The sequence below is a fragment of the Phyllostomus hastatus genome, unplaced genomic scaffold (assembly GCF_019186645.2).
Source record: "Phyllostomus hastatus isolate PE091 unplaced genomic scaffold, TTU_PhHast_1.1 phas_scaffold_78, whole genome shotgun sequence".
Lineage (NCBI taxonomy): Eukaryota > Metazoa > Chordata > Mammalia > Chiroptera > Phyllostomidae > Phyllostomus > Phyllostomus hastatus.
The window spans coordinates 32,641,458-32,663,284 of NW_025334041.1; the positions used below are offsets into that span (position 1 = coordinate 32,641,458).

General features: G+C 39.6%; 2 protein-coding genes across 3 annotated transcripts in view; both read right to left on the minus strand.

Moving 5' to 3' along the window:
- The window catches only part of CFAP69 (cilia and flagella associated protein 69), a 72,985-nt gene extending 63,972 nt beyond the window's left edge, over positions 1–9,013 (minus strand). For both annotated transcript variants that reach the window (XM_045828024.1, XM_045828023.1), the window contains exon 1: positions 8,221–9,013. In XM_045828024.1, the coding sequence (XP_045683980.1) occupies positions 8,221–8,340 (120 nt within the window). In that variant the 5' untranslated portion in view covers positions 8,341–9,013. The remainder of the gene's footprint in view (positions 1–8,220) is intronic.
- Positions 9,014–14,140: 5,127 nt separating this feature from the next.
- Positions 14,141–21,827, minus strand: part of STEAP2 (STEAP2 metalloreductase) — a 28,235-nt gene continuing 20,548 nt past the window's right edge. The window contains exons 5-6 of the mRNA XM_045828477.1: positions 21,043–21,207; positions 14,141–19,132 (exon numbers count right to left, since the gene is read on the minus strand). Coding sequence (XP_045684433.1) covers positions 18,845–19,132; positions 21,043–21,207 — 453 coding nt within the window. The 3' untranslated portion in view covers positions 14,141–18,844. The remainder of the gene's footprint in view (positions 19,133–21,042; positions 21,208–21,827) is intronic.

A 21,827-nucleotide genomic window follows, 5' to 3' on the forward strand; every position in this document is an offset into this window, starting at 1 on the left:
AGCAACTCGGCCCTGGGAACAGGCCGCCTGTGAGACCATGTGTGAGGGTGCGAACAGACAGGCAGCACTTCCTCCTGGGGGAGCACTTCACGTTGCTGCAGGAGTCGGATCCGAAGGCAGGGCAAGGTTTAAGTTGGGAAAAGGGAGAGGGGAACTCACTCAGTAAACATTCACTATCACCTGCTGGGCGCCAGGTGTTGTGCTGGATGTTGCTGGCGAACACTGGAGGAAATGGGGGACACTACAGAAAAACAACAAAGTCCCCGTCCTCATGAAGGTGGCACTAAGCAGGGCATATGTTACAGAGAAAACACAGATTATGCTTTAAAACCCCTAAAAACAGCACAGCAAAGTGGAAGTGGAACGGAGGTACTTTAGGAAGGGCAGAGACCTTGATTATCACTTACTTCAGTGGTTCTGAGGCTGAACGTCACCTGGGGCAGTTTTGTAAGAGCCCCAGGCTCCGCACTGGGGATGGTACTGAGTGGATCTGGGGTAGGGCCCATTTGTGTGCACGACGATGGTTTCTAAACACTCCTGAGATGACTATGATGGTCACTCAGGCTTGGGGACTGCTCATCTAATACAGGCTTGTTTTATAGTGTCAGGGAGAAAAATACTGAGATGTCCTAAATTAAATACAGCTGGCAGAAGGATGGGGGCGGAGACAAGAGAGGTTAATCACTTAACAACTGCAGTGCAAAACCAACAAAGTACTGCTTACCTTCCTGAGCTATGTTGAAACTCTGAATTAACTTCTGTTGCTGTGATTATCTAAAGAGGACAGCCAGGCGCCACTGCCCACCTATAGAGAACTGTTCTTGTGACGTGGAAAATGTAGCCCAGCCCTCACTCAAGAAGGCCAGTGGGGAGTGTGGTCCAACCCACAGGACCCACACCCACGGATAGGTTCTCCCGCGGGGAATCAGGCCTGCATTGTACCTAGGCTGCTATGAGGCTTGCTTTTGCTAATATTCCCTCACCCTGAATTGAGGCAGCAAATGTTTATTGCATATCTTTAAAGTAACTTCCTAAAATCTATGCTAAACCTCCCAAGGGTGAGTATAACCAGTTTAACCACTTTTCCCTTTGCATTTGCAAATATCCTTCTTCTTTGATATAATTAGCAACATCCTCTCCTTTGTTTTCTGTCAAAGGTAACCACCTAAAGCGACCATGTGCATAGTAAATGAGGACCATCCATGAAGTAATGTGCCCAGAAAAGCAATAAAAGCCCGTCTAGGAAAGGGTCAGGGTCCTTTCTTTCACTGAGAGAGTGGCTGTCTCTTTTTTCCACAGGGTTTCTGTAGCCCCTGTAAATTTGTTCATCGCTACCACAAAACATGGACCCTGCCGGCCAGGGTCTGCATCACCCACCAGGAGAATGCTTCTTGCTTACACTGAACTTTCTGAACTGTTCCCTGTGACCAACCCAAAGGAACAAACACTCTCCATTACGGACTATGAACCACTCCCAGAATTAGCCCCACGTCACCCTCTCCCACCCCCTTTATCTACAGCCAGCATAAACTGACTTCCATCTTTCTCCCCCGCACTGGATGTGTGAAAAAGCCCGTCAGCTCCAGGAGGGCGTCAACACCACGAAGGTGGACACGCAGTCTTCTCCATTGCTGCTTGTTTACACTTCCTGCCCCACGACCTGGTGCTTTTCTGGCTAGCACATGGCTCAATAAACTCTTTCTTTTGGAAATACCTTCAGCCCTGAAAGCTTTAACAATAGAAAAGGGAACAGGCACAGAGAGGTTAAGTGATTTGGTCAATGTAATTGCATTAAATGAAGTAGGCAATAAGGAGTTAATGTGGAATCCTGAAAGGAGAGGTGGGACCCGGAGGAATGAGGACGACAAAGGGGTGTTTATGGGCACTAGGTTGGGAAAAGGAACAGGAGCAAACCCAAGAGCTGACTAGAAGGATGAGACAGGAATCCAGGACTGACTGAGGCACTGTGGTGACAAGGAAGAATGAATAGTTGAATTTTTTTTCACATCTTCACCCGAAGATATACAAGGAAGGAGAACAAATAGTTTTTTTTTTCTTTTAAACCCTCACTCAAGGATGTGTTTATTGATTTTAGAGGGAGAGGGAGGGAGTGGTGAGATCAACGTGAAAGAAAAACATGTATCAGTTGCTTTCATAGGTGCCTCCACCAGGGATCAAACTTGTAACCTAGGTATGTGACCCTCTCTGGGGTACAGGATGAGCTCCAAACAAGGAGCCACCCAGCCAGGGCACAAGTAGTTGTTTTTTTTTTTAAGATTTTATGTATTTATTTTTAGAGAGAAGGGAAGAGAGGGAGAAAGAGAGGGAGAGAAACATCAATGTGTGGTTGCCTCTCACGTGTCCCCTACTGGGGACCCAGCTTGCAACCCAGGCATGTGTCCTGACTGGGAATCAAACCAGCGACCCTTTGCTTCGCAGACCTGCGCTCAGTCCACTGAGCTATACCAGCCAGGGCCAAGTAGTTCTTTTAAAGCCCCATTTAGTACCCCTTGTTTTTTTTTTTTTTTTTTACCATATCATCTGACCTACTGGGAGAGGGTTAGGATTTTCTTTTATTGTTGTTATTGTTTATTTTATTTTATAATCTGAACACATATGAAACTATCTCCTACAGCTTCCCAGGAGTTAGCTGTGAAACTCTGCAGCACTGTTCACAACACATACTGCAGCTGTAATCACTACGCATGGCTACCCAAAGTGGGAAATGGGGTCCTCTAATCAGTTACAACTGCATCACCTCCAATCCTGTTAGAAAAGCAGAATCTGGAGCTCTACTCCAGACCTACAGAATATAAATCTGAATTTTAATAAGATCCCCAGATGCTTCAAATGTACAGTAAACTTTGAGAAGCTGCTGTAAAGGGTTTCTGATTCTTTAGAACGAGAGGAACAACATTAAAATAAATAGGAAGTAGGTAGAGGGTAAACCACTTGTGATTTCAAGCCCATGGTGGAGCTGGCTTAATGACCTGAGGTAGAGCCCACAGCCTCACTTTTAGGATAGGCCGAGGAGGAGGTTGCAAATGTGGAATGGTTTGAAAGGACTGAAAACATTTAGATTTCCAAGAGTATTTCCTCTACTGGTTTGAGGCTGAGGTCTAAAAGGTTATTTTAATGATAGCAAAGAGCACTACAGGCCACTCTGAGTAAAGAAATCGAGTAACTCTCAATTAACTTCTCACTAGGGTCCTCATTTGTGAAAGCAACCACAAACAAAACCTGAGAAGGCTGAGTGATCATTTCTCCCAGCTCTTAGTTTTTATTCTATTTCATTTCTTTTGGTAGATACTTTTTCTTTGGTGCCTTATAAAATGTTAATACTCCTGACGTACTTAGTTATTATTAAACAAACAAAAGAAACTTTCGCAGCTGAGAGGTTTTCTGAAAGAAAGATTTACTGAGCCACATGCTAGCCAAAACAAGGCCAGATCCTAGGGAAGGAAGTCTAAACCACCAGCAGCAGGACAGAAAACATGTCCACCATTCTGGAATTGATGGGACCTTTTAAACATATCTGGGGAAGAAAGATGTAAGTAGTTTGGAAAGAATTTACATTGGCTACAGATAAAGGGGCGGGGAAAAGGCAAAGTGGGGTCAGTTCTATGACAGGTGCAGTCTGTAGGTAGGGAATTTGACAACTGTAACAACAGTCTTGAAGCTCATGCATATGCAGGATATGGTGGGTCTAGCTCATAGGCACCTAGAGGTTGGCTCCCAGCTCCAACATGCATTCAGGATGTGAGCAGTCTTTTGTTAGTTGGCCGACAGCTGCTAACTGCTTGACTAGTTCTGTCTTTTGCTCTCACACCCGGCCTCATGTAATTTAATGCAGGGCATCTCAGAATTTTTCTCTTGTCATTATTAACAAGGTAGAAACTTTAATTAATACAAATTGATTTCTTTTTGGAAGAGAATCCTAGGCCCTGGAAGGAGAGATAGCATTCAAAGAAAAGGAAATCAAAGGAAAAAAGGAGGGAAGAAAATACACATACACATATATACAAAGGTATACTTGCTCTGCTTTATTCGATATGTTGTAGACTATTTTGGCAATGGTTTATTAAAGGTATTTCCTTTTTCCTTTTACTATGTGACCCATGCTTGCCTGTGTAATATCTCCTTCTCCCTGCTGGCCACCTGCCTTTACACCAGGTAAAGGAAGAATGAATGAGAACCATTAAGATACAAAATCCACCTGCTTCCCAATTTTGCTGCATGCGTGGGAGAACAGTGGTATTGTTGAGCCTCCTTGCAGCCTTGGGAATGGGGCTGCTGTTCCTCAAAGTTCTTCTTCGGAGAACACTTCCACAAAACTGACGAGGTAAATTCCCCTTGTTCCTCCTCGTGCAAAAATGCTGTTCCTCTACAGGTTACTGTGTAAACGTCTGACAGCCAACCAGGGCAGGGCGGGGGCGGGGGCGGGGGGCGGGGAGCCCTATCATGTACCACGCACCACGTACCAGGCAAATCTACAAAGACAGAGTTTGGTGGAAAAGAAAGGGATCTTTTATTTAATGGAAAGTTTCTGCCTAAAATATCTGGGTAACAAAAGTAAAAGGAAAGAAAAAGTCAGGATATGACATCAAAAATAGCTATTTAAATATTTGTCAATACAATTAATTACTACATAGGTTCAGGAACTGAAAATAACACAAGAACAGAAATCTGTTCAGAGTGCTGACTGTTACCACCAAGGTCTTTGGAAATAACAGCACGTTTCTGCCTCAAAGCCCATTCCCTCTAAGACACCCAGAGAAAAATCACCGTGTCACCCCCTGCCAGCTCAGTTCAAGGTTGTGTCACGAACCTCTTTTTGCACCCAAAAGTACCATAAACGCAGGTGGCTTACCTGGTCTCCAGTCACTGTCCAGCTTCAGAGTCTTTTGGAGTCTGAGCCCCCAGGCCTCTGTTCAGAGGCCCGCCCTGGCCACCACTGACCCACCCCCCACCCCCACCGGGGAGGGGAAAGGACCAACAGCCTTTTTGCTTTCCTGTGCACTCCGTTTCAAAAGTCCTCTCCTGAAAAGTCCGTGCGAGTGTTCAGCCTTCCCACCAATGAGGGTCAATGTCAGCTATATTTGCCTCTCTCCTAGCCACTATGTTTAGCAAGGAGGCATCACACATTCACAGTTCAAACCCCCCCATTTCCAGGGGTATGTCCCCCCTTTACATGAGCATCCTCAGAGAGCTCAACCCTATTCTCACAGTAGAACTGGTGCCCAGTCAACTGGCCACTCCCAAGGAATTCTCCAAGGCTCCAGGATGTTGACTCAAGAGACAGGGTTCCTTACGCAGCCTGAGACTTCTGAAGTCTCCACAGCAATTCCCACAGTGGCCCCATGTCATTAGTGTGAACAGCCAGGGCAGGATTCCTCCATAGAATTCATGCTTTGAGACTTGATCAGGGTTCTCTGGGGAGGAGCAATGGAACCCTTGCATGAAACAAATGACTTGGAATTTCTAAACACCCCAGCCACAAAGGAGATCCAAGCAAGCCTTCAAAGTTAAATTTCTCAACAGACCAGCTTGGAAGAATTAATTCTGTGTAACAAAAATAAATTCAAAGCCAAATAAAAGTATAATAAAATAAATCAACTGCAAGTACCATATGATTTCACTTATATGTGAAATCTAATGAGCAAAACTCACAAACAAAATAGAAACAGACTCAGAGATAGAGAAAACAGTGACAACTGTCATAGGAGAGGGGGACTGTGGGGCTGGGTGAAAAGGAATTATGCGGAAAAAAAAAACCAAGAAATAAAAAAAAGCCCTCAGACACTGACAATAGATAGTATGGTGATGACCAGAGGGAAAGGGGTGGGGGAGGTGGAAGAGGGTAAAGAGGGTTAAATGGTGATGGAAGGAGACGACTTGGGACGGTGAACACACAATACATTACACAATGATGTGTAACAGAATTGTACACCTGAAGCCTATATAATTGTATTAACCAATGTCGCCACAGTAAATTCAATTAAAAATCAATGAAATAAAAAGAGAAACACAAAAATCAATTCTATTCTCTGCTAATCTTCTCTAACCCACCCTATTATCGGCTTCGAATTTCATATAAAAACGAGGCTTTGTTTCTAATTTTAACACCATTTCCTCTGCTCCAGGTGCAGGTTTTAGTAAGCAGCAAATTTAAACATAAGAGACTTTATATGCCTCTATTAAAAACATCATTATGTAAACGGGATCTACATACAAAAGCACAGTACAAACAAGTTGCTCAAATTAGCACAAATCTGCACAAATTGCAGATTTTTGCTAAGAATGTTTTCTTCCTTGAGACCCTTCATAGTCACACTTTTGTAAGAAGAGTGGCAAATCTATAGATGCAATGCAATTCCTATGAAGAGACCAATGTCATATTTCACAGAACTAGAACAAATATTTCAAAGATTTATATGGAACCACAAAAGGCCCTGTGGAGCAACAATGATCCTAAAAAAGAAGAACAAAGTGGGAGGAATTATGCTACCTAATATCAAACCATACTATAAGGCCATAGTAAACAAAACAGCATGGTACTGCCATAAATACAGACACATAAGTCAATGGAACAGAATAGAGAGTCAGAAATAAGCCCACACCTTTATAGTCAATTAATATTCAACAGAGAAAGTGAGCACATACAGTGGCCTAAAGATAGTTTATTCAATAAATGGTGTGGGGGAAATTGGACAGACATGTGCAGAAAAATGAAACTAGACCACCTTCTTACACCACACACAAGAATACATTCAAAATGAATCAAAGACTTAAATTTTAGACCCAAAACCATAAAAATCCTAGAAGTAAGCATAGGCAGCAAAACTTCAGACATTGCTCATAGCATTTTTTTTAATCTGATCTATCTCCCCAGGCAAGGAAACAAAAAAAAAATAAACATATGGGACTACATCAAACTAAGTTTTTGCACAGCAAAGGAAATCATCAACAAAATAAAAAGACAACCCACAGAATGGGAGAACACATTTGCCAATACATCTGGTAAGGTGTTAATATCCAAAATTTATGAAGAACTTACAAAATTCAACACCAAAAAAACAATCCAATTAAAAAATGGGCAAAGGACCTGAATAGACAGTTCTCCAAAGAGGACATACAATTGGCCAATAGACATATGAAAAGACACTCAACTTTACTAATCACCAGAGAAATGCACATTAAAACCACAATGAGATACCATCTCACACTGGTCAGGATGGCTATCTATCATCAATAAATCAAAAAACAAGTGCTAGCCAGGATGTGGAGAAAGGGGAACTGTTTTGCACTGTTGGTGGGAATGCAGACTGGTGCAGCCACTGTGCAAAACAGTATGGAGTTCCTCAAAAAATTAAAAATGGATCTAGCTTTTGACCCTGTGATCCCACTTCTGGGAATACAGCTGAAGGAATCCAAAACACTAATTCTAAAGAACATAAGCACTCCTATGTTCATTGCAGTGTTATTTACAATTGCCAAGAATGGGAAGCAGCCCGTGTCCATCAACAGATAAGTGGATAAAACAAAGATGAGTAACACAATGCAACACTACCTGGCCATAAAAAAGAAAATTTACCGTTGGAGACAGCATGATTGGACCTGGAGAATATTATGATAAGTGAAATAAGCCAGTCAGAGAAAAACAAATACCATAAGATTTCACGTATACGTGGAATCTAATGAACAAACTGAACTAACAAGCAAAACAGAGGCAGCCTCCTAGAGAGCAGGATGCCAGCTACTGGGCGGGGGCGGGGCACGAGGTCAGGGGGTGGAGGGATAGAGGAAAAAGGACTCATTGCCATGGACAAGAGTGGTCATTTGCAGGGGGGAGGGGGTATAAGGTTGTTAAATGGTAGTGCAAAAATATAATTAAAAAGAAATCGAAGAAGAAGACGTCTCGCAGACGAAAAAGAGATGCAAAGCCTCACCCACTGAGTTTGGTGGGAACGCTCCAGAGAGGACCTCGTGGCGTGAGTGCCCAGGCGGGTTGGTTGACGACAACCATACCCGACAACCACACCCAGTAGAAAGGGGCGCATTTCTCCGAGGGATCAGGTTGCGCTTGGAACCCGCGTCCCAAGGAATCCCCCGTTTCCACTTGGGCCCCCATTTCCGCCCTTGATGCCCCCGACCTCCTCCCAGCTTCTAGATCTCAATCTACCCCTCCACAGCTCCCAAAGCACCTACACGATCCCATACCTGAGCGTCCTCGTCCTCCGTCACCACCCCGACTACCGGGATCTGTCGAGGGCTGCCGGACTTGCCCCTGCCGCCGGGTCCCTGGGGCCCGGCGGTTGCCGGAGCCTCCGCAGCAGACATGGCTGAGGCGCTGGAGTGAGGGACCGGGGCGGGGGTGTCTTCTATCCTACACCATGCCCACGGCTGCGGGATCCAAAGAGGCCCAGCCTCCGAAAAGGGAAGGCCACTTGAGAGCCGCTAGAGGCAAGAAAGTCCCTGGGGTTAGCCCACCCGCTCCGCACCACTGCGACTGGACCTAGGCTCCCGCAAGCCGGATGGTTGTTAACACAAGCCAGTGAGTTGCTAAGGGCGGGGCCACAGGCGGTGAAACACGGGCTCCTACGGAAACCCAGGGAGCCAAACTATTTCTCAAAGCCTATTCTGCGCCTCCCTGGTTGGACTGGCTTGTTTGGTTTCTGCGCTAGGCTTCTGCACGTAGCCCAGGAGTGTTACGTGGGCGCCGTGTGTCTCGGCGTTGGTCGTGTTTGCGCTGCGCCTTCTGGAAAGGGGAGAGAGTGGGTGCAGCGGTGAGGTGTGGATGGGGGTAAGTGGCGGGTAATGGCTGGAGAGTGTTGGAAGTGGAGTTTATCTCACCCCAGAGAAGTGATCAGTGCCATCCACATTTCCCAGCCTACTACCTCTTCTGTACTTGAGTGGCCCGACGAGGCAGCTAGTAAGGCATTTTACGCAACATTAGAGGACTTCTGAGTCAAATCATTGAATCTAAAACAAGTTAACCCCTGGAAGCCTCACTTTTCTGATGTCACATAAGATAGCTGTGACAGCATAGAATGGTAGATGATAGTTTTGTCAAGTGTTGATTGGCACATAAGCCCCAAGTAAGGGGTCAAGATTATCATTACCTTTATTGTTACTGTTCTCTTTTCATTGTTTCCTCAGTAATAGTCCAAGAAGGGTGGGAACTTTTAGTGGAAAGCTTCTCATGAAATCACCAGTATAACTTAATCTAAAAACCTTGGCTGTGAAAGCCTATTTAAGAATCCTTTAAATCTTTTAATCTTTTTTAAACCTCCAGAAAATCTTTAAGATTTAAATGTGAGGTTTTTTTTTTTTAAAGATTTTATTTATTTATTTTAGAGAGGGAAGGGAGGGAGATAGAGAGAGAGAGAGAGAGAGAGAGAGAGAGAAACATCAATGTGCGGTTGCTGGGGGTTTTGGCCTGCAACCCAAGAATGTACCCTGGCTGGGAATCGAACCTGGGACACTTTGGTTCCCAGCCCGCGCTCAATCCACTGAGCTACGCCAGCCAGGGCTTAAATGTGAGTTTTAATATAATTCATGGAGTAAAAAGTTACACAGAAACTCCACTAAAAATAAATTTCATTTCACTTCTTGGGGTTTCTCTCATTTGCAGAATAAGCAAGTTGATCCATGATCTCTAAGGTTTCTTAACCAGTTCAGACACTGAATGACATTTTTGGGTCCCCAAATAAAAAGACGTGGAAAAACTAGATTGGGCATGGCAGTGCTTAATGTAAATGATAGCCAAAATAGCCCAAGCTTCTTTGAAAGAGTACTGAGCATTTCCAGTCCCTATTTTTTCACTTCAGTGCATTTTTTTACTTTCTCATCCTCACTCCTCTGAAACGGATCTGAGGTCAGTCTGTAGACATTTTCCTGACCTCACCTTGCTGTACTTATCTGTAGTATTTGTTAACCACTCTTCCCTGCTTTAAACTCCCTTGCCTGGGCTTCAGCATTGTTTTTTTTCCCCTTTATCTTTAGTTACCTATTGGTACTTTTAGAGCACCTCATAGGGCTTACACCTTGAATTAGGTTCAGTAGATCTAAGTTTGCTATCACCCAGGGACAGTGCAATGGGTTTGTCAAGTGTATTAATGTACCCTAAATTGATGCTGCACATTCCAAGTTCATCACATCAAAAGCAGACAAGCTACTTGGATAAACGCCAAGTAATCTTGTGAGAATGGCACCTAAAAGCAAGATGGTGGTGAATGGACAACTGGATGACTTGCTTATCCTGTGTGATTCATCCTGGCATCTCAGTATGAAAGATGAACAGGAGGGAATGCAAAGGAAAATTTTCCACTTAAAGCAGAGCTTGCCTAGATGTCAACTACTGTTGTGTTTCAGCACAACAGGCTGAAAGCTGTTACCAATCCATAAACCTCCATGGCTCTGGAAAGTCAGACCCTTCTCCTTGGACTTAACCGAAGACACTTTCCTGACAAATGAACAGGACTTTCATTTTATTTTAACCAATTGTGTATAGACCTATACATTCATTTTGTCCTATGCAAAGAGTACCAGTTTGCAATGCTTAATTAGCGTAACTCCCATGAATGCCCCCTTTCTAGCACTTAAAAACCCTTGACTTTTTTTCCGTTTCAATCAGGTAGTAGATTTAAGTTTATTCATTATTCACTGATCCCTTTTAATAGATTTTTGTGTAAGTTAAGAGTACAGGACCCATTTTTTATGACACTGAAACAAATATAAGGGCAAAATGACTATTAAAATGGCAAACTACTTCAGAACAAAGTTAAACTAGCAGTTGAGAAACACCAGAAATGACAGAATGTTTCAATCTGATAACAATTCTGCAGATTTAACATCTGTTAAGTTACAAACTGCAATTTTTTAAAACAAACAGCTGGAAATTTTAATATGTTGACCTACACATGATTTTTAATTTTTAAAGTAACAAAGTTAAATGTTTTGAACATAAATAAATGTGCAATATTCAGATTTTCTCCTGATACTTCTTTGCATATTGCCTAATTAGTAATGTTTAGTAAATTTAAAATTATTCATTATCATGAGTTAGGAACATTTCTAATAAGGATTTTAGATTAAATATGAATTTTGTAGTCTCTAAATTAATGCCAGATACTCTAAATGTTCAAATAAATATTTTTCCTTTCTGAGTCATAGTTTTTTTTTAAACAGAATTTTTATAGCACATATGAAATGTAATTAGAATATAGTGTTAGCAGGTTAGCTTTGGGGAATTATGTAAGAGAAATACACACACACACACACACATATATAAATAAAATGTTGGAATTCAATCTAGTGTTTTAAAAATTTGTTCAGGTTGATTGTGAAACAAAGCCTAAAAAAGAAACAAAACTAATTACCTCTTTCCAACAGAATCATTAATATAAATTTGAGAGTAATAAATACATGCAACAAAAAACAAAAGGACAGCCACCCCTGAAGTCAACCATTCTAATGAAAAGTGTGCTGATAATCTAAATTGTGATTTTTAAATAGGAAGCTGGAGGAGCTCTTCATGTTTGGTGGAGAAACTAAATAAATGGTAGTAAATGAAATGAATTTATGCAGAGTGACTTTTACCTGATTAAACCTTCAGTTCCATGATATAGGAATACTTCTGTGAAATGAAAATGTTCTCAAGCTTTTAGAACTAAAAACTATTTGCTGTGTTAACATAGTGGAAAATTAAAGTATGCCCAGGATGTTAACTGTCTTTATTGTGGAGCAGAATTAATCAGACATTTTACTCCAATAATGTTAGTTATTTAAGCTCTGTAACTTGACTTACTCTGATTCTGCATTAGTTTTCTAGGGCTGCTGGAACAAATAGCACAAACTGGGTGGCTTACACAAGATATTTTATTTCCTTACAGCCTGGAGGCTAGAGGTCCAAGGTCAAGGTGCCCAAGATTGGTTTCCTTCTGAAGTCTCTCTCCTTGGCTTACAGATGGCTCCCCTTTGCCTTTGTCATCACATGCTCTTCCCTCTCTTACTCTTCTCTTATAAAGATGCCAGTCATATTGGCTTAGGGTCTACTAATATAACCTCATTTTACTTTAATTACCTCTTTAAAGGTCTTATCTCCAAGCATAGTCATTCTAAGGTACTGGGGTTTAAGACTTCCAACATATGGATTTTAGGGGGACACAATTCAGCCCATAACTAATTCCAACATCCTTTGGGTTATTCTTAGAAGGAACAGATTCAGTAATAGAATATGCTATTTAAGGCATTATTGGTATTCTTGCCTATAGGGCATTGATTATTTCTCACAGTAGTGAGAAATAACTCTTCTGATTTAACAATTGATCACTGTACATTTACTTGATTAATGAAAATCTGTCCCTGGAAGATGTATTGAGTTGGCCAAAAAGTCCATCTGGCTTTCTCTGTGAAATAAGACTCATTTTTTCATTTTCACCAATAACTTTATTGATTTTGGGTATTTTGAGTATGTCAGCTATCTTCTGTGTGGTATAACACTGATGGTTCTCAATTAATGTCTCAATTTGATCGCTATCAACTTCAATGGGCCTACCTGACTGTGGAGCATAGTCCAGTGAGAAATCTCCAGCACAGTACTTCGCAAACCACTTCTGACACATTTGATCAGTCACAGCACCTTCTCCATACACTACACAAATCTTTTTTTTTTTGCATTCAGTTGTGTTTTTACCTTTCTTGAAATAATAAAGTATAATATGCCAAAAATGTTGCTTATTTTCTTCCATCTTCAATATTAAAATGGCTAAAATCCACTGATTTTGATGTCTTTTTTTAAATGCATGCTGACATGACAGCTGTCACAATACAATCTAACAAAAATTGTTTTGAATGAAGTTAAAAACAACTAAGTGCTACTAGAACATCTTATGGAAAAAACCAAATGGACTTTTTTGCTAACCCAATATTCCCTTCCAGGGCTCCCAACCAATCTGAATTTTGGGCCTGCTTTATCAAATCATTTATTTCATGTTTCATTTTCCATTTGAAGAATCCACTACTGTGCTAGCTAGGTTCCCTACAGCCTGCCATAAGCAACAAGAAACATTCAAGTGCTGCCACTTTATTGCAAGGCACTATTTCTGGGATGCAGAAGTTAGGAAAAGATGGAAGTGAGGCAGGCAGTGGAGAAGGGAGCAGAAACATAGGTGTTACTGAGCTGGGCATAGCTTTGGAATAAGTGCAGTTAATTCCTCAGTCTTTTAGGGTATTTTCATGGAGGTCTACATAGACTATTGCACTTTGGAACAGCCTATCTAGGGGAAACCAAGGGAGAAGAATTTATCCACCAGCTCCCTCTTGTGCTGCACTCTTTGGTAAAGTTCACCTCTCAAGGATTGCCAAATTCAGCAAACAAATAATAATAAATAATAAATATCCCCATGCAATATTGGTTAACAGAATTACACTAGAAAGTTATTCATTGATTTCCTAAGTGTCCAGGCAATTCTATGCTCAGGACACTAAAACCCACGCATTGCCAGGCAGCTCCGGGGGAAGCTGAGCCTCCGCAGACATGGTGCACAGGCACCAAGGTTGGTTTCTCCTCCTCAGTACAGCAGTGTGGCCGTGGTGGTGATGGTGGCAGTGAAGCAGTAGCAGTGACTGCACTCTGACACCACAGGGCAGCTCCAGGCCACCAGCCAGGGGGCAAGGCAAGAGGTGTGGGCAGGAGGGTTGCAGGCCTGGCTGCAGGGATGTGGGGTGATAAATAACAACACTTTCTGTAAAGATGAATCAATATTCATTACACTATCTTCTTAGTATCTGCAGGGCCGTGTTGCACTAGTCAATGGAAATAAATCAGTAAATAAGGCAGGCAGAGTTCCTGCTGTCAGGGAGCTTATAGAATATAGCCTGAACATTGCATTGAGTTATGGTTAAAAGAACATAATGCTAACAAAAAAATAATTTTAAGAATAGCAACTCATCAGATGGATGTTTTTCTAAATGACTACTTTGGCAAAAACTTGTTACAAAACCTCCAAGACTCTGAAACTATTACATGTATTTCTTTTTGGATGCTTCTAAAAAGATACAGAAAAGTATTACATGGCCTCCATTAAATATTGTAATTATTATTTAGTAAGAAAGAAAAATTTGTTTGTATACAACATTTCAAAGAAGTTAAAACACATTAAATAGTACTTTTTATTTATAAGGCAGATCTATGAGAATGATATAAAAACATGACATGTAATGTGATAGCAATATTTGGAGGTTACAGAGTTTTAGCAAATACCTGTTACACAGTTACGAAGACTATTTTCTAAGCATAAGCAAAATATCAAATCACAGATCGAGGCAGGAAGATGAGTATAATTAATTTACAATGGAAAATCAATCCTAATGTGAACTGCACATTACCCTTTAAAAACTTTTAAAGGCAAGAATTATTGCATTCTAGTTTATTCAAACAGTGTTAAACAGTATCATGACAAAAAACTGAAGCCAGAATGGATGTATTTTGACCTCATATAAAGAAACCCAAGTTTACAGTGGCTTAAAACTAGGAAAAGGCAGTCCAAGCAGTGAACTAGTCAAGATCTTTTTAGTCTCCACGATCTTTTCCTCAGGGCATGGCCTTGGTTCTCTCAGATATGCCAAAGCTCCCGCAATTCTGGCAGTGAGATGGAGGAATAAGATACAGAACACATGCTTTCCTTCGAAGAGACTTCCACTCCAGGAAGTCATTCATCCATCCCCCTACTTCTCACTGTTGAACAGCAGACACTAAGTCACAGGGGAATGCCTGACTGCAAGCAGCTGAGGAACTGGATGGACAGCAGCTTTTAAAGTAGGGTAACTAAACACTGGGACACAACTTCCAGTCCCTGTTCGGGCTGGATATATCTGATAAACTATGTAAAACCTTTAAAAAAAAAATCTTAAGAGAATATTTCCTAGAAGTTGGCATTTTGGAAATCATACAAAAGCACCTGCTTTGGTGATTTAACTTAGCCCGTCTAGTCACTGGGAGTATCCGTACCATCAGCCCTAATTTTAAATGACAGCGTGATGGAAATCCCATGGTTCTGAAAACTAACCATCTCAAGTATGTACATGTGCCAGGCTGAACTAAACATTTTTTTTTGCTATCATGTGGGCAGAATATTAGCACTTTATAATTTTTCACATTAAAAAACATTGAAGAACCTTCCCATTCCTGTAAAATTCACTGTTCAACGGTAAAAAAGGAGTGTGTTTCCACTAAAATTACTCAGAGTATCATTTAGAGCAATTACATATATTGAATACATACCAGAATTTGTTTTACTGGCTTGCTGACTTACAATCAATCCAAGGTGGAGCATCTCCTTTCCTTGATGACACATCACAAATATTAATCTTAACACTGGACAACATGTGTTATACTACGTGTAGTGCTGCTTTAAGGTCATGAATTTACAAAATAACTTCAACATGACATTTTAAGCTGTTTAATACTTACTGCAAAACAGATTTGGTAGGCTGATACAGGTTCAGTGTTTATAGTATTCCTAAAGAAATACTTATGAATTACATTTATGGTATTTTATTTAAAATATCACATAAGAAACCTTAAGTTTCACAAATAAAACCCTTTTGTGGGGGGAACTCTCTGTACAGAATTTATTATGAAATAGCTTAATGGCAAAAGGCAATTAAAAAGAATTAAGGTTTCATCATATTACATAGGAGATACACAATACACAAATCGGATATATTCTTGAAGCCCTTTTACACAAATTATTTTCATAATTTGTATGAATATACCTTATGTTACTATTATCAAATTAATTTCGAAAGCAAAATTCCTTAGTCAGGTTCATGCCAATTTATAAGAAAATAATCAAGTAGCTCAACACTGGAGCTCATCCGCCAGTCCCATAGGCAGCACAAAATAATCATCTCTGATAAATACCTATAAATAGAATTTAGTCATAGTTTAAAATATTTTAAAATTTAAATAAAAATCTCTACATGTTGGCAATCTTGGCTAAATATCCATATATGTTTCGAAAAATATATGCCAGCACGAATATATTCATATTTAAACATGATTTTAAAAATTACTAATAGAGGAAACATAAGACACATGCACAATAAAAGCTAAGTAGCATAATTCCATCCAGAATTATTTTTTTCTTAGGAAAAAATTACTAAATTTTCTTTTTTTGCATAGGCTAAGACTAGATATATTTTCTACATTCTTATCATTTTTGCAGGGGCACTTCTCCAAATACAGATTAGAGAACAAATCCCTGTTACTCCAAAGTACCCAGCACTTTCTCACATCCAGAAAAGAAAGAATTCAGTCCTACTTCTGAGGCCAGAGTAATGATTTTTTAAAAAAATAATTATGAAAACTACTGATGAAGAAAAACAATCATGTAGGAAATAGTAAAATAAGGTTATTAAAAGTCAATTAAATAAAGCAATTAAGTCAATATTTTTGCATTTTAGAAAGGCTTTTAAATATTTAGAATTATAATGAATATATTATATTTATTTTAAAACTTCAAAATTAATTTCATCTTTGTGAAGGAGAAAAGGAAATAGCATTGGAAACAACAGTTACATCTTATATACATTTTCATAAACTGGTTTTTTCATATTTTTAAAGACCCCATTTATCTCTCATAGTTATTTATATTTGTATTATTGGCCACTTAATATATATGTGCAACAATATACTTCAATAATTACCTAACTTTTAAAAATATTTCACTGCCTTTTCACATTAAATGGTGAACATCATCTTAAGACAGTAAAACTTAAGGAACAAGAAAGTATTGAAAATATTCTGTTAATTTCACTAGTCCACTACAATAGTTTATAGGTGTTTACCTTTAAAAGTTATTTTCCAACTGAATTCCTACTAAGAACTAACAAGAGTGATTATCAAGAGGAGAAGACTATAACTAAAGAAAATAGAGAGCTCAGTTGAAAAGTAAAAGCTACTTTAAAACTCACCAAGAGCATTAGAGATTCACGATGATTTACCAAACTGACATCACCTGCAGTAGGGGAAGAGCCACTGGCGGACAAGGCAGCCTCCGCAAGTACAATTCCTTTTATTTTTGGCAGCTGAATTCAGTAGTACTTCAGAGGGTAAGTTTAGAAATGTTATCAATTCGGAGGAATGTATATAATGTTACCTTGTCTACAATTTTTTAATAGAAAGAGCACATGGGAAAAAAAATGTAGGACATTCCAACCAAAATTTGAATGAAATGCAATTTTAATGTGGAATGTCAGCACTGAAAAATTTATGAATAATTTGTGTGACTATATGCCTCTAGAGTAGATTTATAATTAACTTACCCTAATATCCTTCATGCTTGCGAACTGCTTCCAAATGAATGGCTGAGCACATAGGAGGGCTTCTCAAAAGAGAAAAGGAGACGACTAACCTACTGGGGCTGTTTAAGCCTCTGTAGGACCATTTATTAAAACTGCCACGGTCCTACCTCTACTGGAGTCCCTCACCCCAGTGAGAGGCACATGGACTGCCATGGGTTTCCAGGGTCACGACCCAGGCATGATCCTCCCCATAGGTAAGTCACTGTGGATTACCCCACAATTTAATAACCACACTCACTCTCAAGGATGTCAATACCTTTGTACAAAAGAGGAAGCACATAGACTGGCACTGTGACTGTAATGCATGGGGGTGAAGCAGGGGCCGTGCAACCTAGTGGTTACAATCCCAGCCTCTGGAAAATTACTGCCTGGACTTGAAGGCTAGCTCTGGCCTAACTCCATGACCTTGGGCAAACTGCTTAACTTTCTATCCTTCAGTCTCTCCTTTGTAAAATGAGGATAATAACTACCTCTGTCATGGGATTATTTAAAGTATTAAATGGGATAATACAGCTAAAGTGCTCAGAACAGTTTGTGGCACGTTCTAACCCCTCAATGAACTTCTGTAAAATCCTGTGTGGTAGAGGGCGATGGCTGGCTGAGCTGCAACAGCACATGCCAGGTGGCAAACAACTGCTTGTGTGGAAACCTAACACTTTCCTTCTAACGAGGAACAAAGAGAAGACTTCCAGGATTGGTACTGTAAGAAAAGTCAGTTTGGGAGGCCACATATCACAGTCTTCTCCGACAACACACTGATATTCAAATGGAACTGCTTTGTAACAAGATAAAGAGGAAAATCTTTCATGAGGTTCGCATTATCAGTGTATCTTTCCTGTCTCCAATGCATTTTAAATATAATTTCAGGTACAGTGTATCTTCTCAGTTTGTGGTGGTTCACATAATCACATTGATTCACAAAATCAATGACATTTTTCAAATCCTGTCTTATGAGACAAGTACAGGAACACTGCCATGCATCCTTACCTAGATGCCAATATAATGCGCCCTTTCTTAAAAAGTATGATTATGCATTTCTAGTTCTTACACTGGATAATCATTAAAACCTTACTTGAGCTTCAGAAAAAAACTTATGTATTGAATTGTATTAAAACTTAAATTTGGCTGTTTTGCAAAGTGTTTTTAATATTATATTGTATCTATATTATTAACTACAAATATTTTTGCCTGACTGTGGAATAGTTTGTTAAAATAACAATGTCAGAATGTGCAAAACAAACAAAAAAACACACCTAAATTTCAACAATAAGTTAACTACGAAAATTTATTTTCACACATGACATTTGTGAAAATTAATCTGAAGAAGATTCTACCACTATTTGGCTGAGATCACACTGAACAAGTTTCAGCCCACAGCAATTTGACAGTGTGCTGGCAACTGAACACAGAGAAAGTCGTAGAAACAACGGCATGAATAAGAGCTCTTTATGGCATCCGCCAGCACCGTTTACTCTCACATAACTGTGACCCTCTCCGGTGAGAGGTGAGGAACTGCTCCTCCAATACCTTCTTCTCGCAATTGGCTCTTCTCCCAGCCTTTTTTAATTCTCCTTAGCTTTTGGCTTATACATGGAAGTAGTAAAATGCTCTTACCCAGAATTACAATTGAGGGCAAAACAAGAGCAAGCACGAAGTTTGGCGGTGTATAAAACCTGTAGTACTCTTCTTCGAAAGCTCGTTTCCATCCATAAATTAAAACGTGGAAAGTGCTTATAAGCAGAGCAACATAACCGAGTGTAGACTTCGGGTAGGGAGGAAGAAAAAACACAGAATAAGAAACAAATTATTCAAACTCATACATACACCTCTCCAGCTCTACCATGTTTGTATTTTGATAAAACTATTTTATCTGAAATTGTTGAGTTACTTTTTGTTCTCTACTAAATCAAACAATTTAAACATTTTCATATATATTTATATGCATACTCTATTTTACACAAAAAGGCCATACTACAAATAGTTTAATATTCTAATTATTTTGTTTGTTTGAAGAGATTTTTTCTTCATGTCATTAAGTATGAAAACGTGACTCCAACGTTGTATTCTATTCCACTGACCGGATGTGCTATCTACACTTTACATAGCCATTCCTTGTGTCAAACATTTACTGTGTCCAGCTTTTCTCAACTATAACTAATGCCACTTTAAGCCCTTTTCTTTATTTTGGTTTATTTCCTTAGACCTGATTTCTTATGGTGGGATTGCTGGTCAAAACATCTGGTTTTACCTTAAGGGTGTTGATAAAAACTGCTAAACTTCTTATAAAGGTTATTCACATTTCTGCCAATTGTGTATATTAGAAAAAAATGAGTGTGTCTGCATATGTATGCTTCCATACATATACATACATACATATAAAATTAAGTGATGAAGTGTATTCTCATGGGGGCATGCACATATTCATATGTACTAACTGAAAGTAAATATGAAAAATCTTATATATTAATATGCAATATAAATAGCATTTCAAATATGTGGCTTAACTGACCTTATTAAATGAGATTATTAACAGCACTTCAGTTAAGCAGTTTATAGGTTAAAATCTAAAAGGTCAGCATTCCTGGTTCCCTAGATTATTATGTTCAATTGCTTACTAAGAGAAATAGTGTGTTACATAAATGTAACATTACATCTGTAGACTGATAGAACATCTAACTTCAGTGGGAAAGGGTCAGAACTCTAGCAGAAAATTGTTCTGTTTGCCAAAAGTCACTCATCTAAATTTATAATGATAATTTATAACCATCTAGCACCCTTCACCAGAGGGTCTTCTATTTCTTTTCGGTGTGATTAAACTAGCAGTTAGGAAAAAGACTTTTAGATAATTTTAAAATAAAAAAATAAAAATAAAAACAAAAAAGCTCAAGCAAAAAGGCAAAACACCCTAAACTTAGTGTATCACCAATGAGACTCATCGGCCTGACGGTGCCGTGAACCACGTGGGTACAGCCAATACTGATTCTGTGATGATACAGGTAGGGTCTATGTTTGAGGTATGTATTTATAAATACACAAATGTATTAAATAACAATAAATGGAGGTGAATATTCAACTTATTAAAGAACAATGGTGTTTTGAAACTCCTTTGGAGACACCATATATATATATATATATATGAAATACATACTAACAGGTTCATAAGGCTAGTTCCTTGTCATAATCTACTAACCTAGGTACCTGGTTTGTCACGGCTCGTGTTTGTATGTGTGCATACACATTTACTTGAAAATATTTGACTGACCTTCTCTCTACCTTAATTCAAATTAATGAGATTTTTCTGGATAAATCAAGATGACTCAACATATAAAATAATTCTTCATTCATGTGGCTAATAATACGTTGACTTTTGGCATTAAACTTGTCTTAAGCTCATACACCCCCACTTTCATTATTTTTCCTTAATAAAATGCGCTTTACCTGCAGCATAGCAGGCAATGCTATCAAAGCCTTCCAGTCAGTTCCTGTACTGGTCTTTCACTTACTAAACCAGAACAGTCCTAAGCTAGCCTCCCACACATGTGTTCCCCAAGCTTCCATGCATAAACGCAGCCCCCAAAGGCACTCTTCTTATAGGAAGCATATCTAAAATTCAAACAGACATAACACAAATTCTGTGCAGCCCATCCCTTCACCAAACAAAACCCCGAGTACCTGAATGAAACTGAACTCCCTCCAGTTTAGGGCATTGCTCACTGAAGGGATGGAGGTGACAGCCAGGAGGGAGAGCAAGCCCAGGCTCATTATGCCGAAGGAGATGTACATTTCAATTCTCCAAACTTCTTCTTCATTCCAAGAGTTTTCAATATTTGCATGAACCTAACAAGACAGCAAATGTGAATTTCCCTTATTTGGTAGAACATTAACTGGTTCAGCACAGAGTTCACTCTTGGCATAAGAAAACATCACACATGGACATACTTAAGTTGTCCATGGACATAATAACAATTTAACAAACTGCTCTGGAGAACCTGTTACTGGATGGTGTTGTTCTCCATGTGGGAGAAAGAGAATGCAGTGTTAAACAAAAAGAGGACTAAGATTCTTTCCTTGCATACTTGTGAGGAGAGTGGATAAACCTGCAATTATATTTGTTTGTTTTTTCAATCCTCACCCGAGGATATGTTCATTGATTTTAGAGAGAGGAGAGGTGAAGGGAGAGAAACACTGGTCACTTGCCTCCCGCACATGCCCCGACTGGGGACTGAACCCTTAACCTAGGTATGTGCCCTAACGGAGAATTGAACCCATAACTTTCGGTGTACGGGGTGCTACAACTGAGCAACCTGGCCAGGACATGCTGTCACATTTGTAACACATCATGATTACAGGGATTCTGGTGTCCCAAGACCATGAAATGTTGAGGGTGACCCAGAAGAAGTATTGGCAGTTAGACTTACTTTTGAGGTACTTTTATAAGTTGGTTTACAGTTGATTGA